This window comes from Humulus lupulus, chromosome 5 (assembly GCF_963169125.1).
Source record: "Humulus lupulus chromosome 5, drHumLupu1.1, whole genome shotgun sequence".
NCBI classification, from domain to species: Eukaryota; Viridiplantae; Streptophyta; class Magnoliopsida; order Rosales; family Cannabaceae; genus Humulus; species Humulus lupulus.
Genome location: NC_084797.1, coordinates 228,588,751 through 228,606,389, shown reverse-complemented (window position 1 = coordinate 228,606,389; position 17,639 = coordinate 228,588,751). Strand labels below are relative to the sequence as shown.

At 39.4% G+C, this 17,639-nt stretch overlaps 1 protein-coding gene across 1 annotated transcript; it reads right to left on the bottom strand.

The window, feature by feature from the left end:
• Positions 1–3,280: 3,280 nt before the first annotated feature.
• LOC133780032 (probable L-type lectin-domain containing receptor kinase S.7) lies at positions 3,281–5,296 on the bottom strand. Its single transcript, XM_062219916.1, has one exon. It carries the CDS (start codon positions 5,294–5,296, stop codon positions 3,281–3,283), a length of 2,016 nt encoding a protein of 671 aa, XP_062075900.1.
• Between the last annotated feature and the right edge of the window lie 12,343 nt (positions 5,297–17,639).

Here is a 17,639-nt window from a genome sequence, read left to right as displayed (position 1 = left end):
TCATAAAAATCAGCATCATTTGATTCCACAATAACATGCGCATTTAAATCATAGAACCTATATGCTTTACTATTAATTGCATATCTGATAAATACACATTCATAGGCTCTACTTGCTAGCTTAATTCTCTTAGGATCAGGAATACGAACATAAGCCAGACAGCCCCAAGTTCTAAAATAAGACAGGTTAGGTTGCCTATTTTTCAAGATCTCATAAGGTGAAACTTTACTTTTAGACTTAGGAACTCTATTCAGCACATAAAAAACAGTCAAAAGAATTTCACCCCACCAATGAGATGCAGCACTAGAATTCAATAAAATAGCCACAACAGATTCAGTAAAAGTTCGATTCTTTCTTTCAGCTTTACTGTTCATTTCAGGTGAATATGGTGCAGTGGTTTCGTGTACAATGCCATGTGAATTATAAAACTCAATAAACATACTTGAATTATATTCAGTTCCTCTATCACTACGAAACCTTTTAATTTTCTTATTGAATTGATTCTCAATTTCAGTCACAAATAATTTGAACATGTCAAGCGCATCACTTTTATTTTTCATTAAGTACACATAAGTAAAGTCAGAACAATCATCAATAAAAGTGATGAAATAACGTTTACCATTCCTAGTTAACGTTCCATCAAGTTCACAAATATCTAAATGAATTAAATCTAAAGGCTCAGATTCTCTAGTAACTGACTTATGAGGAGTCTTAGTTATTTTTGCTTGACTACAGAAATCACATTTTTCAAAATCGTTATCTGACACTTTAGGAATCAGTCCTATGTTACTCATGTTCTTAATAATGCGCTTATTAACATGACAAAGTCTAGCATGCCAAACATTAAAATCACACAGCATATAAGCAGAAGGAGAAACTTTATTGGATTCAACATTTAACTTAAACATGCCATCAATAGCATAACCCTTCCCAACAAAAATACCATTCTTAGTGATGGTGTACAAATCAGCCCCAATAGTTTGAGTAAACCCAGCCTTATTAAGCAGAAAACCAGAAACCAGTTTCTTTCTCATCTCAGGAGTATGCATTACATCTTTCAGTAATAAAGTCTTTCATGAGGTAAACTTAAGCTCCACATTTCCAATCCCAGCAACAATAGTGGTGTGGGAATCTCCCAACAACACTTTTTTTATCATCAGCAGCAGTGTATGTTTTAAACATAGCACGATCATAGCAGACATGGCGAGAAGCGCCAGTGTCTACCCACCACCCATCTGATCCACCAATAAGGTTGATCTCAGAAATCATAGCTATAAAAGCTTCTTCAGTCAAGTTAGCCTGCGGAGCAGTGCTTGGCTTATTCCTACACTTACGTGCAATATGACCTGGCTTGTTACAGACGCAACAAAGGAGTTGTCCAGAGTCATTCTGTTTAGGTGGAGGCTGCTGCCTTCCATGTTGGTTCCTGTTATGGTTCCAACTCTGATTGTTGTTTTGAGGATTGTTCTGGTTGTTGTGGTTGGGATTTGAATTCGAGTTGCGGTTGGAATTTGAATTCGAGTTGCGGTTCTGATTCTTAAAAGTTTTGCCATTTGGCTTCAGAACCGCAGGTGTGGGCTTCTTAGGGATGTTGTTAGAGACAACAAGCACCTCTTCTTTCTGGTCTTGTTTCCTAGCTTCCTCCTCGATACGAAGGTGGGTGATCAAACTTTCTAAGGAAAATCCCTTAGTCTTATGCCTGAGAACATTTTTAAAGTCCTTCCAGGAAGAAGGTAATTTGTCAATCAAAACAGCAACTTGAAACTGTTCATCAAGGGCCATACCTTCTAAGATAATCTCATGAGCAATTTTCTGAATTTCGTGAGATTGGGCCTCCACTGATTTATCGTCCACCATCTGATACTTTAGGTAGCGACTTACAGCGTATTTTTTAGTCCCCGCCTCCTCTGTATCATATTTCTTTTGCAGCGCCTCCCAAATTTCCTTTGCTGTCTTGTCTGAGTTATAATAGTCATAAAGATCATCAGATAAACCGTTAAGAATAAAGTTTAAACAGAGGAAATCATTTTCCACCCAGGAGTCCAAGTCCTTCTGTTGCTTCTCGCGTTCAGTCTGATTGTCCTTGTCGGTCGAGGCTTCAGAGACAACCGACTTCAGAGCAGTGAGCACAAACGCAACCTTCTTCATGGTCAGATAAAAAAGCATCTTCTGTTTCCAACGCTTAAAGTGCAAACCCTCAAAACGAAATGGCTTATTAATATCAACAGAGGTAGAACCAGAAAATTCATCGGTCGCAGCCATAGCAGAACAGATCTTCTTAAAATTGATATTCCTCAATAGAAAATAAAATTGGAACGAAATTACCGATCAAATTTTCTGGCTGAGTCGCAGACAAAGTCGCTCTCTTTAAGACGTTTCACGGCTCTGCCCTAAGTGTGCACGGCAGTCTATCAACCACGCCGTCCCCAGGATAAAACAACCTCTGTACGATTCCTCCCTGCACCGAGAAGATCGTTCTTGTACACCCTTATAAAAATGCTCAAAGAAAATTCATAGAACCCAGAAAGAACAAAAAGAACAACCTTTTTTTTTTCTAAATTGTTCGATCCAACTTATACACATAAGAAAATCCCCAAAACGTCTAAAAACGTTTTTCCATTAAATCAGAGGAGGATATAAACGGCTAAAAACGTTTATCTTCATTTAATCAAAATAAAAACCGTTTTTTTTAAATGAATGTTTTAAAATTAATTTAATTAATAAAATGATAAACATTTAGATACCTTTGTTGAAAAAAATTAAAACTTAAAAAATACGACACCACCCACCAGCTCGGCTCGGCTGGACGGCGGCGCGCGCACGTCGTGGTCAAGTGTGTGAGTTCTCACCCATTCGCACAAAACTGGGTACCCCTTGGAGCACACCCCAAGACATAGCATTTGCAACTTATATACACTCTATGAAGAGTGTTTCAATTCCATGTGAGACTTTTCCCATATCACACACAACTCTATTGTTTCAATTTTTAATAATTCAAAAAAAAGTTCCAAGAGTTGATAAGTTGACACAAATATAATACGATCTTTATAGAAACAGGTTAATACGGGACATGTCGAGTCAACCCTTTTATAAATAGGTTGGGTTTTGATTAAGCACTTTCTTATAATACAAGATTCTTACTATTTGGAAGACTAACCTTGAGCACGAATTGCGAACCTCATCCCAACTTTGTAATACATATAGCTATAGATATAGTTAAGTGGGTCATGCCCGAGTCAACCAGGATCGTGGATGAGTTCTGACTCTGTCAAATCATATCTTAATTAAGCAGTCGCACCACATCATCCATGGAAGGCCTCCTATTATTCTCACTTGTACAGCAACTCAACCCAATCTCAACAAAACGAACACCTTCTTCCGAGTCACCAGCACAGTTTTTTCTCATAACTCTCTCATCCACCACCTTCACTATCTCTCCTCTCTCTTCCATTCTCAATGCAAATTCCAAAATACCCATCTCATGATCACCATGATCATGGCCAAAGTCAAAGTCAACGGTTCTTCTTCCGGCCACAATCTCCAACACCAACATTCCAAACTTGAACACGTCTTGTTTCTTCTCAACAAAGGTCGAAGTTGATGACCTATCTCGACCTCGGTCCGGAGAAAAGACAAAACCATAATCTCCTAAAACGGCTTCATAGTTTACATCGAGAAAAACACTGCTTGCATTCACGTTGGCATGAACGAGTTCCTTCGAATGCAAGAAACTCAGGGCTTTCCCGACGTCTTTGATGAGTTTGACTCGCCGAGTCCACGGAATCGCCCCGATCCCCATCAACAGCCACTTCTCAACGCTTCCATTCACGTAATAATCGTAGACAACAATGGTCTCGGCCGAGTCACAGCACCACCCGCGAATCGGAGACAAAGTCGGATGACTCACTTGAGTCAACTCACCGATTCTTTTCAAAACTCGGCCACCGTATTCCAACCCTGACCAACTCAGCGAGTGCTGCTGTTGACTACGACAACTAGTCTTGAAACGCTTTACTCCCAAACGACAACCGTTTCTCATCGTTCCTCTGTACAAAACTCCACTGGCATCACTCGCCAAAGCCTCCACTTCGCTAAAACGACGTGTCGCTTGAGAGAGCTCCAGAACAGAGAACCGTCTCGGCTTGCTCGGTGGCCTCGGCCGTCGCCTCTTCTCGAGAAAGACATTACTGATATCATAAGTAGTTAATGTCGAACTCTTTCTTGGTTGACTGCTCAAGTAAAAACAAAGCCAACCCAATAAGAACAATCCCAAAACAGCCACAAAGATCATGAAACTGCTCGGCGGATCATAGTAAGACTTGATATTATAATCAGCTGAATATTTTGAAACTTGACGAGCCAAATTCCTATGACAAATTTTTGACGTACGAGATCGAACAAAAGCTTGGGAAACAGAGGAAAAGTTCCAAGAAAATATGTTATGAATCTGAGAAGAGTTTCCGGTCGAGGCACTAAACCCAACAAACATGTACTCTTGGAGAAAAGGTGAAAGATTTAAAGGGGAAGATAATACAGGTTTTTGCGGAACTGGGTCACCATCTAATCCTAAAAAGACTTTGATCCACTTATTCTTTTCGTCATAGTTAATCCAAGCTCGATGGACTGAGCTATTATGAAGAGAAACTCTAGCTTCTGATGAAGGTAAAACGGCAGTCTTGAATGATACGGCTGCGCCGGCGTTTATTCCGACATGATCATCGTTTGGATCACCGAGTTCCGGGTCATGGCTGGAGTCGAACTCTACGGCGAAAGCCTTGTAGTGGTTACAAGCGTCATTGAGGATTCCAAGCCAAGGGCCCGACCGGCCGAGAGTGAACTCGTCAGGGACTATAATGAAGGCCAGTCCGCCGCCTCCGGCGTAGTGTTTCTCCCGACCAGTGGAGGCGGTGCCGGTAGAGTTTAGTTGGAATGAGAAGGTAGTTTTGAAAGAGGCTGGAGTGTTGGTCAACGGGTCAAAGAGACGAATGGGAGAAGAGTATATGACTCGGCCTACTTGGTTTGTAAGATCAACGGGTGGTGATGATGATGAATGGGGTATTTGAACGACACCGTTTTGATTATGAGTGGCATTTCCAAGTAGTTTGAGTTGGTGGGTTGGGGTAATAAAGTTTGGAAAGTAGAAGGTTTTTGTGACATTTGTTGGAGGTTCGTAGTGATGATGATTAGGGGCAATTTCATGTGCTTGAATTATAATTTGGTTTTCTTGGATGAGAATGGTAGAAATTGTACAAAATATGATGATCAACCAGAAAAAGTAGAGCTGGGATGAATCCATTTTTGTATGAGATATATATGTATATGTGAATTTTGTTGAGGGATATATCATTTATGTATAAATATATAATTAGTGGCTCTAATTTTTAATTATTCCCCTAAAAAAGTTGTAATTGATAGACTAAATTAATTTAGATATCTTAAAGTGATAGATGTTGAGTTTAAATAATGATAGAGTTCAGAGAGTACGCAACATATGTAAGGTACCAAATTTCTTAATTTCCTAATAAGGCTTAGCGTCTTGATTAGGGGGTTAAGATGGCAAATTATGGAATTATGTGATTATGTGCTCTATAGTATCAAGTGAATATGTGAGATATATTATGATATGATTTGATATGCATGTTTTGGTGTATTAAATATGTAATTTTCGTAATTTGACCTATTATGAGTATATTTGGCATATATGTGGTATGTGTGTGATACTTCATTATTATATGGATATGTTTAGGTTACTCGTCACGAGACAATCCTAGGGAGCAAGTGTAATGCCCTAAACTCCATGGACCGTAACGGTGTGCCTTTAAACAGTGCTAAGCTCGCTAATTGAGTCATTTGACCAAAATCGTGTAACTAAGTATGATTAGCAGTTTAGGGATTAAAATTTTTGGTTAAGATATAACGTTTCATTATAACGTTTACTGTATACATTGGGATCCCAAAAATATAATTTAAAAGTCAATTACAAGAAAATATTTACAACTAGCCGATCTAAGGGGCAAAACAGGGTTTAACCCTAGTTCCTTTTTCAACCCTCGGCCATGGCGGTTGAGCAACCGCATATGTACACATCGTCACCTAAGTTCTCCAACTCAAGGATGATCCAGCTTTCTTTTGCCTTTACCTGCACCACATAGCACCCGTGAGCCGAAGCCTAGCAAGAAAACTTAATATGCTCATGATCAGTAATAACATGTCATCAAATAATATGGCACACGCCTAGTAAATATAGCCCTATTCAAGTGGGCAAATAAATCCACGTAATGATGGGTATCTAGGATAAGGAATCCTACCCTCCTGAGTGGATGACTATAAAGTCAATCCTAATCAGAATAATGATTTAACACTGGTGGTTCTGGTAACCATACCAGGCTTATAGCCCTAAATAGAAGAGTGACAGTAGTAATAGTCACTAAGGTGGGTTCCGTTCCCATTACCATGTGACAATAGGGTCACTGTGGCTTTATAGATAAGTGATCATTTCACTAGCTTAAACAGGATAGGTGTTCGATGAACTAGTCACCAATATAACCTATCACATGACCATAGAGTCACAACCATGGGATTCCGCTCCCTAGCCATGTGACAAACCGTCACCTAGGCCTTTGGCCCTGGATCTGAGTAACTAGTCAAGCGCTTATAATTTTCATCGACCTTAGGGTCGATCCAGCATCAATGCTCCCAGAGTCATTCAACACTGATATCGATTAGATCTAATCTTTTATTGGCCCTGCGTTCATGACACTTATGTCGTTATCGGCTCTTAGGTCCGTAATACGCGACCAGTGCCGACCCTGACTAGTCAGTGCCATATACAAGTAAGCAGTACTACCAAACATATATCATATGTTAAATATCCGAATATAGGGCATTCAACATGCTTACTTAACAATTGCTAGCACAATTAGGATCATGCATAAACATAGAGGCTCAAAATTTGAACAATCTCATATTCAATATTCACGGCATGCCCTAATCACATGTTTCTCGTGCATTACATGCATCACATTTAGACATCCAACATGCATCAAGAATAACTATGCATGTCACATATACACAGGGTGCAATTTTCTTACCTCTGATTCGAGCGAGAATTAGAAAAAGAACGACCCTTGAGAACGATCGATCCTTTAATCTCTTAGCGGTCACTGTAACGACCCGAATTTGCTAATATGGCTCAGGTCCTTGATTAGTGTGCCTGGAGGGCGATAAATGATTTAATATGTTGATATATGAATTAACGTGTATATATGATAATGATGCATGTTTAGTTGAGTTAAATGTGCATGTGGGCCCCGCCTGGATATTAGGGGTATATATGTGATAATGCTATATATATGTGATATAACTGTGCAACACGATCCGAGACAGTCCTGGGGAGCGGTTAGCCAGGAAGTCACAACGGGGTTGAGAATCTGACCCGGGGTGAGTCGAGGGGTAATTTGGGTATTAGTTATTATATGGGGTTATCGGGTTATGAAAATAAATATTTGGAGATATATTTGAGGATAGAATGTCTAGGAGGGGATATTGGGGAAATTTATCGTTTTGCCCTCAGGGACGTTTTTGGCACCCTGAGCCTTGAGGTAACCTTTAAGCTTAAGCTGAATAAAACAAAACTTGGAATTGTTTAGAATACTTAGAAACCGACTTACACGTTCCCTTCCCAGCTGAGGATAGTTTCTAAACTCCTTATTCTTTACTCTCTAAGATAAACTCAAGGAAATAGGCAAGGGAAGGAAGATAGTCAAGAACTAAGGATTGAAGCTGAGCTTAGGAGACTCTAACCAGAAAACTAGGGCTTGGAGGTTGAGGAATTGAAGCTGGAACTTAGGGGAAACAACTCTGAATCAAAACTTAGCAAAGGCAAGCTCTAACCATGGGAATTAAGTTTGAATTTCAACTATGTTCTTAGGTTATGCATGTGAGTAGAATGTGATCTGTTCTTAGGTATTTTAGTTGAGTTTTTGGAGCAGGCTTTGATGGGTTTTAATGTTGAAACTGGGCTTGAAACTTTGTGTTGATTATCTAGAACTGTTAGCTTGGTTATAGGATGAATTAGGTTGAGGAAAAATGCAGGAAAAGATGAAGATTTCTGGGTTTGGAGGTTAGGGCCGCGACCCGTGTGTGCGCGCGGCCATGGGAGGCCGAGATGTTTGAGGAGCGCTGCAGCCCGTGTGGGTGACAGTGGGGTGCTAGCCTTTGTTTTGAGGCTAGCCGCGACACTTGTGGGAAGGGCCGTGGCTCTTAGTGTCAGTCTGAGTTTTTAAGGGTGTTTAGGTTTGGGAACTCAATGGTTAAGGCTCGGGATGGATTTTATCACCCGGATTGATAGAATTCAAGGTCCCGGAGGTTAGAGATATGACTTAAAGTTATTTAATGGATTAGAACTTGATGGATGGATATTGTTAATGTATTGTGACTAGGATTTCAGTGAGGCTCAAGTTAGAGGACTGTGCTCGGAATAGCGGTGCTCAGAGAACTCGGAACTCAGGTAAGAAAACCCTTGTTCCCATAGAGCTTGTATGCAGGGTTGAGCCCAATGTGTTTAAATTGCAGGGCGTATCCCTTTGATTGAATTGGTTAGTATTCAATATATGTTTGTTACGCTATGAATGCAATTGTGTGAATGATCGGCAGGAGCCGGAAACGGTGTAGACCGAGGTCGGCAGGGGCCGAGAACGGCAAAGGGCAGGGAACGGCGTTAGGCACATTGAGTGCAAGGCTGAGTACAACAAGGGGCTGGGAGCAGCGTTGAGCACGTGGAGTGCGAGTTGCCAGGGCGAGTCCCTAAAGGATACCTGGGATATCCTCACGGTGTGGACCGCAAACCCAGGGTCAGGTAAGGCACCTGGGATGGCTAGGCCGTATGTGTTTAGCCTATTGATGGCCTGTTTATATGCTTGGTGTATGTTTTGCATATGTTATCTGTTTGTGGGTTTTCTTGTTGGGCTTCGGCTCACAAAATGCTCTGTGGTGCAGGTAAGGGTAATGAGAAAGCCAACCAACCATGAGTGTAGCAGGCGTGAAGCGGCGTGTACATGTTTGGCCAGCCTGGCTGCCACGGCCAGTGGATTTTGGGAGATGTTTGCAAATAAACCTAGATTTTGTCATTTAGTCAACTTGGTTCAATTTATATGTTGTAAATGTTTCTAAACTGTATTTTGGGATCCCAAGTGTTAAACTTTTATGATTTTCAATGAAATGGAGTTGTTTCTAAAGTTTTTCCTCTGTTTATGGCTTAATTACACTGTTTGACCTAAAACCTCGATTAGCGAGTTAAATGCACGTTTTTAAACTCACTTAGTAACGACTCTAAAGAAGTAGGGCGTTACAGTCACCTAGTCATAACCAAATATAATCTCTAATTAATGAAAATCAACAAAGATAGGGTCTTTATCTAAACCCCACTCTCGGGACTCCGAAATGTACCCACACGGTGAGTAGACTCGATCCCGGGCCTTAAGGAGTGAAACCCCGAGCCAATAACCCTTAAAAACACTCAAAACGGGGTTCTGAAGAAACAGGGTAGCGCTGTAGCGCTACTCCCCTAGTGCCCTATCGCTCTTCACAGAACCAAACCGCCCGAGAACCTCTTTAGGTAGTGCTGTAGCGCCCCCTACTGGGCGCTGTAGCGCCACCTCCAGCCTGAAAATGCCCAGCAACTTCTTACTTTGATTCCACCATTTCTAACCCAAACCAAAATCTTCCAAACATCAAATTAAGTCCCAAATGAACCCAAAAACCATCCCCACATGTCCTAGGAACCATAACCCCAAGAACCCTAGCCAAAACTCCAATCAATTCCTAACTTTCCAACTAAAAAACCAGCTAAAACTCAACTAGGAAAACAGAGCAGAAACAAGACTTTTAATGGCTAAAAACTCACCTCAATATCAGCAACACACCCTCTTCAATGGTAGAGCATAACCCTAGCCTATCACAACTTGGTTCCTTGGCTCGATTCCTCAAAAAGAGCTTGAAATTCAAAGAGAAATGGGGGAGAAATGACCATCGAGGGGGAGGGGAAGTGAGACTCTGTCTTTGGTAAGCTTCTACAACCTTAATGGCTTATATAAATCCTTAAGGGTGAAAAGACCTAAATGCCCTCAAGTCTAAAATAAAACCTTAACTGCCACCAACGGCAAAATCGTCCTTTCGCACCTATTTTGTTAATCATAATTAACACCCTCCAATTCTCATTATTCTCAAATACTAATAAATCATATCTCATTACCCTATAATTCTTGGTAATGTTCTAAACATTAAAATCACCCCGAGACTCACCCCGAGTCCCGAACTTAAACCCGTTATGACCAGACCGAACACTTTCATTTCATGATCGTCTCATGCCGAAAGGCTCGAACAAATCCACATATAATGTGGTACCATTCATAACTCACCCACATGCACGAAAATACACAATTATGCCCCCAACGGGCCAAATTACCAAAATGCACTTATAATTAAACATAAACCCATATGCATGCGTTTATCATCATATTATAGTATAATTCACATAAACATGCATATAACAATTTAATAACATAATAAATCAATTATGGCCTTCCCGACCTCCAAATCAAGGTCCTAAAACTTATTAGGAAATTTGGGGCATTACAACTATCCCCTCCTTACAGAATTTTCGTCCTCGAAATTTATCTGAATTGCCCGGAATATAAATTTCGCACAACTGATTCCATTTTCCCCAAGTCGTTCTCTTGACCTCACTGTTTCTGTAACATACCTTAACGCAAGGTACACGTTGTTCCTCAGAACCTTATTTCTTCTGTTACAATATGAATCAGCTATTCCTTACTGGAATACCTAACCTCAACCTTCAGATCCTTATGACTCAACTCATGAGTTCCTTTTAACCCATGTCCACTGCATGGAAATACATAACACACTGTATACAACTGACAGTGCCAAAGGTAAGGCTGATCCAAAGTCAATCTAACCAGTCCTATCCAGGATTCAAACTGTCATACTACTCGAGGGCTTAACCTACCCTTAACTCCTCACCTTTTTCCATGGTGATACTTTAAGGAAGACACAATCCCCTTCTACTTGTGACCCCATGTTCCTGCTTTTCAATTTAGTAAAACTTTTCCATTTACTCTGAGAAGTGAGCATTCACGCTCTACCTTTAATAGCCTCAATGGTCCTCTGAACCATCTCATGATCCAGAATCAACATCTCACCCATCTCATTCCAATGAACTGGTGCTAAGCATTCTCAACATACCTCATCTCATAAGGTACCTTTCCAATACTGGATAACTTTCTTTCTTTCTCTCTCTCTCTCTGATTTACCATCAGTCTGAGAATAATGAACTGTACAGAATTCCATCTATATATTCATCGCCTTCCTTCCCTTCCAAGACCTGGAAGTAACAATAGAGTCTTCATCTGATAAGATAGATCTTGAGTTCTCAAGAAGGCACACTATCTCTCTCACATTGAGATCTAAATACTGATCAGTTGTGTTATTTATCCTTACTGATAGAAATGAACTCACTTGGAAAAACTAGTCCATAATGACTCACCCTAAATCGCGCTGACCCACTATCCTGGGCAGCTCCATCGTGAAACCCATCGCGATGCTTTCCTTATTCCCATTACAAAATACTCAAAACCTGCAATGGCCTTGCTGATTCCTGATACTCTGGTTTGACCTGTTAAGGTTAAGAACTTTATCACGCATTCCATTATGCCCCTCTCCATCACAGGCCACCACTATAAAAGCTTTCCAACTTTGATGGACTATCACAATGCCCGAATGAAGAGAATAGGAGAATAACACGAGATTCATCCAGAATCTCCCAATTAATCCCAATGTTCATCGGATTCCAAATCCGATCTCTATACCACAATAAACCCATATCTGACACTGTATAATCCTTAGCTAATCTAGCTAAGACATTCTCCTCAATCTTCCTATCTGTGGTTCACTTAATTGTTTTCCCCTTTTTAAATCTTTCTGAGATAGTCATCTCAAGCACAAACCTGGCCACCTGGCCCACCAGAAGCTCTACTATAGTTTTGGCCAGATCCTTTATTGCACATGCAATCTTTTTCTCTGCTACTGAGGTGTCATAACAACTTTCAAACTGATTCTGATCTGCAAGAAGACTCAGAACTCTTTCCCAAGGCACCTGTAATATCCTGCTCATCCAAGGAAACTCTTGCCTACCGAGGCAATCCTTGACCTTGGCAAATCTCCGCAGAGAAAACATCACGATACCATCATCCAAAACTATCACAAAACCCATCCAAATAAACCTTTGAATGATCTGTTCATCTGATACATAAACACTCACATTAAACAAATTCTCAAGTCATAACTCAGCACTCCTAGTGCCCTTATCTGTTATAACAGCAGACTTCTACATATTTCTTTCCCTGATCTCTCGCTGGTACTAACTAGATCAAAGATCCACCTTAAAGAATACCATCTAACTCACTATCTGAACCTTTAATTCTTACAACTCCGTTGAGCCATTCAAAGCAATGCCCTAAAACCTGTTTATACTCCTGGCACCAATCCATTTACCATTCTATTTTTTCACATAAAGGAACCCTGACAAATCCCTTGGAAGCACATCCAGAACTCACAGAATAATCCAGTCTGTCCTGACTCCACTGGCACAATCTAAGAGGTATCCACCACACTAGCTAAGACTTCCGTGCATCTCTCTGCCATAAAACTCTAGCTCTCACTACAAATGTCATAAACATATCAAATCCATGCACAGTGCCAATTGTCTCAAGGCTTCCAACCCTCAAGCCCAAGAGTTACTATACCTTCCTTGCCATTTAAAATTGCCCCATAATTACCTATCCAATCCATACCCTGGGTCAAACCAAAGCCAGTCATAACCAGCTTTATCAAAATCACTGATCCGTCCACAATAATTCACCTGATCTCTTAAATTACCAATATAATATCACTTTTTCCTCATAACATAACCATATGGCCTGTATAGCAACTTTATGCCTCTTTATATGCAACAAATAAAGAACAGCATGGCACCAAATCAGTCAGCACAAAATAAAGATCAGAACTAAAAAGCTGACCTGCCACCCCCGAGGAACTAGTCTTGGTCTCAGACTCAGACTGCCTTGGAATAAACACTCTGTCTATCACCTTCTGCTCATCCTCTCTTAGCCTTGGGAAATTCTTCATGATATGCCCAACCATATCACATGCAAAACATGCCTTTGCTCGGCATTCTCCCAGATGACGCCCCTTGCACCGAGTGCATATTAGATAAGTCTTCCAACTTTTCTTCTTGCTTGCTCCAATAAGTGGAGATACCACTATCTGAGCTCCGTCCTCCCTAGCACTCTTCTTCTCACCTCGTATGCTCTCAACAGCAAGCCTTCTCTACCACCTTAGCATAGGTAGAGATTTCATGCATTGGGGAAACTCTAATGCCCTGAGCTATTCCAGGATTCAATCCCTGAACAAACTTTTCCTTCCGAGCTACATCCGTGGATACCATATCTAAAGCAAATTTGGCCAACCCATCAAATCTGCTAACATACTCGATTACTGTTGCCATTCCCTGAACGAGACTAAAAAACTCATTCATCTTAGCAGTCTTAGCTGCATCACAGTAATATATTTCATTGAACAGCTGCCTAAACTCTTTCCAGTCCAACACAGTTGTATCTCGTGTCTGGGATACTATTTCCCACCACGTCCGGGCATCATCCCACAATACAAATGTCGCACAGGCCACCCTATCGTGACCTACCAACCTTATACTGTCAAGAATGGAACTGATCATGCCCATCCATTGCTCAACTCCAAATAGATCTAGGCCTCCCTCGAAGACTGGAGGGTAATACTCCTGGAATCTTCCACAGAGGAATTCCCACCTGCTCTCAACCCTAGGCCGAGCCAAGCTGGTGCCACTCCTGGCATAACAAAGGAAGAAGTGTTCCCCAACAGATTATGTTGTTGCTTCAGACACCTAATCTCTTCCTCATGCCTCTGCAATCTTGACTGCAAATTTGTGAACATCTGCTGAAAATTCATATGGGATAACCACCACCAGGCCTCATTATCTGCCTTGAATATAAACCTACTGATTGAATCTGCAGTCAATAACTTGACCCATTAGTCATGATGAGCATATCAAGACCTTTCCCCCACGGGATCAATCTTACCACACCACAATCACTAACCACTTTCGGTGCTAAAAACATGCCCACGACATTCATACATCAATCATAATCCCTGATCTTCAAACATTCACACCATGCCTCCAACTCCAGCATGCAAATATTACAATTATATATTCATGAAGCAGGTAATCATATGTTCACATTCATATACATATTCATGGAGCATATAATCATATAATCAAGAGCCAGGCTCTATCAGAATCCCATGCTCTCTAATACAATGTGCAGATAAAGCATTTACATTCTATTTAAGCAGTTAAGAACATAACTACAGAAATAGTTACCATTCCCAGAGTGAAGCAATCTTCAGTGATGAGTGTACATGCCCGGCTTGTCTTCAGGAACCATAAACCTTGGCTCACTCTGATACCAAGTTGTAACGCCCTAAACTCCAGGGACCATTACTGTGTGCCTTATAAACAGTGCTAAACTCGCTAATCGAGTCATTTGGCCAAAATCGTGTAACTAAGTATGATTAGCAGTTTAGGGATTAAAAATTTTGGTTAAGATATTACGTTTCATTAGAACGTTTACTGTATACATTGGGATCCCAAAAATATAATTTAAAAGTCAATTACAAGAAAATATTTACAACTGGCCGATCTAAGCGGCAAAACAAGGTTTAACCCTAGTTCCTCCTTCAAACCTCGGCCGTGGCGGTTGAGCAGCCGCATATGTACACATCGTCACCTAAGCTCTCCAACTCAAGGATGGTCTAGCTTTCTTTTGCCTTTACCTGCACCACATAGCACCCGTGAGTCGAAGCCCAGCAAGAAAACTTAATATGCACATGATCAGTAATAACATGTCATCAAATCATATGGCACACACCTAGCAAATATAGCCCTATTCAAGCAGGCAAATAAATCCACGTAATGATGGTTATCCAGGATAAGGAATCCTACCCTCCTGAGTGGATGACTATCAAGTCAATCCTAATCAGAATAATGACTTAACACTGGTGGTTCTGGTAACCATACCAGGCTTATAGTACTAAATAGAAGAGTGACAGTGGTAATAGTCACTAAGGTGGGTTCCATTCCCATTAGCCATGTGACGATAGGGTCACCGTGGATTTTTAGATAAGTGATCATTTCACTAGCTTAAACAAGATAGGTGTGTTGGGCTTTTATGCCCTAATTAAAACCCAAATTCTTTGTAATCTCATTTTATTATCAATAAAAGAATAGAAATCATTTTTTGACTTGGTTAATCACGTTGCTCACATGTTTTATTTTCATGATTATTTGTTTAATATAAACTTCTCTTAAATCCCGAGCATATAGCTAATCTTATTTATAGTGACGTAATCACAGTGGAATATAAATATGATTGTATGTTCAAAATAAGTTATTCCTAAGATTAGTCAGTGCACCGGATTTACACTGACTTGCCAATCTACGATATGATCTACTTACACATTACAGTGTTATATTATTTCTAGAACATTAGCAAAGTAGATAAGATCAGATGTATTTGTTACATCAGACTGGACCAATATTGACAGCTGATAAGATAAGTAAACGTACCGTTATTATCTATTCTAGTCATATCATATAGTTGACCATAGGTCAATTCAATCTTAATTCTAAGTTATTAGTATTCTAACTGATTGTATCATTTGAGTTCTTTGACTTGTTCGTTACCAGCTTACCCTACGGACTAGCCCATACTTACATCTTGGGAACTCGGTAGTATAATTGAGTGGGAGTGTTAATCATAGATATGAACATCTATAGCTTCTGATGAAGAAGTGAAACGACGGTTTCCTTTTAGTTAGGTTCAAGGTGTTAAATGATAGAGATCTCATTTCAGTAATTAAATTAGTTTACTGAAATACAATTTACAAGGAACTAAGTGTTTCAAGGATAAAATACAATGAGGGGTAAAACGGTATTTTAGTCCCATCTCATTGTAGACTGCCTATAGAGGATTGAGTGACAATTATGGTTGTAACAATGGATAATTAATAGCGTATCTATATTTGTTATAGAGTGTTCTATGAATTCAAGAGTGCAATTCCAAGTCTATAGTGGAGTCACGAGGAATTAATAAGTTAGTAAATTTATTTGTTAGATTTATGATAACTTATTGGAGCTTGATTTCATAGGCCCATGGTCCCCATTATACCTTGAATAAAGTCATCTAGATAGTCTCAATTAATTGATTTAATCATCAATTAGAATTATCAAAGTTGACCAGGTCAATTTTGGATAGTTTCACAGAGTTGTATAATTTTGAGAAGAAAAGAGAAATTATGGCAGATTTATTAATTAAGATAAATTGGTATCTAAATTAACAAATAAGTTTAAATCAAGGTTCAAATTATAAATAATTAATTTGAAAAAGGAATTAAATAATTATTTAATTAATTAAATCAATAGAAAATAATACATGCCTTGATTTTAAGTCCAATGGGTTTATAATCAAATGGGAAATTTCACGGGCCTATAGCCCATGATAATTTTGACCTAGGGCTTCAAAATGGCTATTATTTTATAGATTTTTTTTAATTAAATTAAATGGCCTAATTGAGTCTATAAAAGAAGTACTTAGAGAGAAGTCAAAACAATAAGTTTGATAAGTCACAAGTCAGATTTTCTGATAGTTTTAGATTCTCTCTAAATATAAGTCATTTTCTAAACCTCTTTGTTATTTTCTCTTATTCTCTCTATATCTATCTCATGTGTTGAGAATTGCCCACACTAGTCTAGGTGGTTCTAAGGATACATTGGAAGATCGTGAAGAAAATAGAAGATCGGTTCAGTTTCTTGATAATACTCTGCGACAGAGAGGATACAAGAGTAAGAGAAATTGAAGGAAGGACTCTTTAATTCCGCTGCGTATACTGTAAGTATTCTATTCTTTTTTTCTCTTTGAATTCAATTTTAGAAACATGTTTTAGGCTATCTCGTATTAATTTGTTTAATATTAGATATACATGAAAATAAATAAAGATCCTGTATATGCTAATCCAACAACTGGCCTCAGAGCCTTTGGTAATCTTTATTTTCATGCATGAACATGTTTAAAATTGGATTATGATATGTTTGAATAATTGGATGGTTTTTCATGTTTTTATGAACATATTGATATTATGTGAATTTTAGCAATTTTTAGGTTATCTTTGTTGTGCTTTCTATGATATTAATTTTTATATATGATTTATTTTGTGTAAAACATGGTAAAAATTAATTAGAAAATAGTTTTGGTTTGAAAAATTGCTCAAAAAAAATTTTGGAAAAAATTTGGCCTGGCTACCCATGCGCGCGCACACGTCCGCGTGCCTTCGCGTGCCACCACGCGCATGCACGCGTGAACAGTACCCGGTGAACAGTAACTCTGGTACTATTCATCCAATTTTTTTTAAATTAAGAAAAATAAAATAATTTGTAGAAATAAATTATTTATAATCAAAACCAAAAAAAT

Coding starts and splice junctions, on each gene's coding strand:
- LOC133780032 (XM_062219916.1), bottom strand. CDS start 5,296: ATGGATTCATCCCAGCTCTACTTTTTCTGGTTGATCATCATATTTTGT.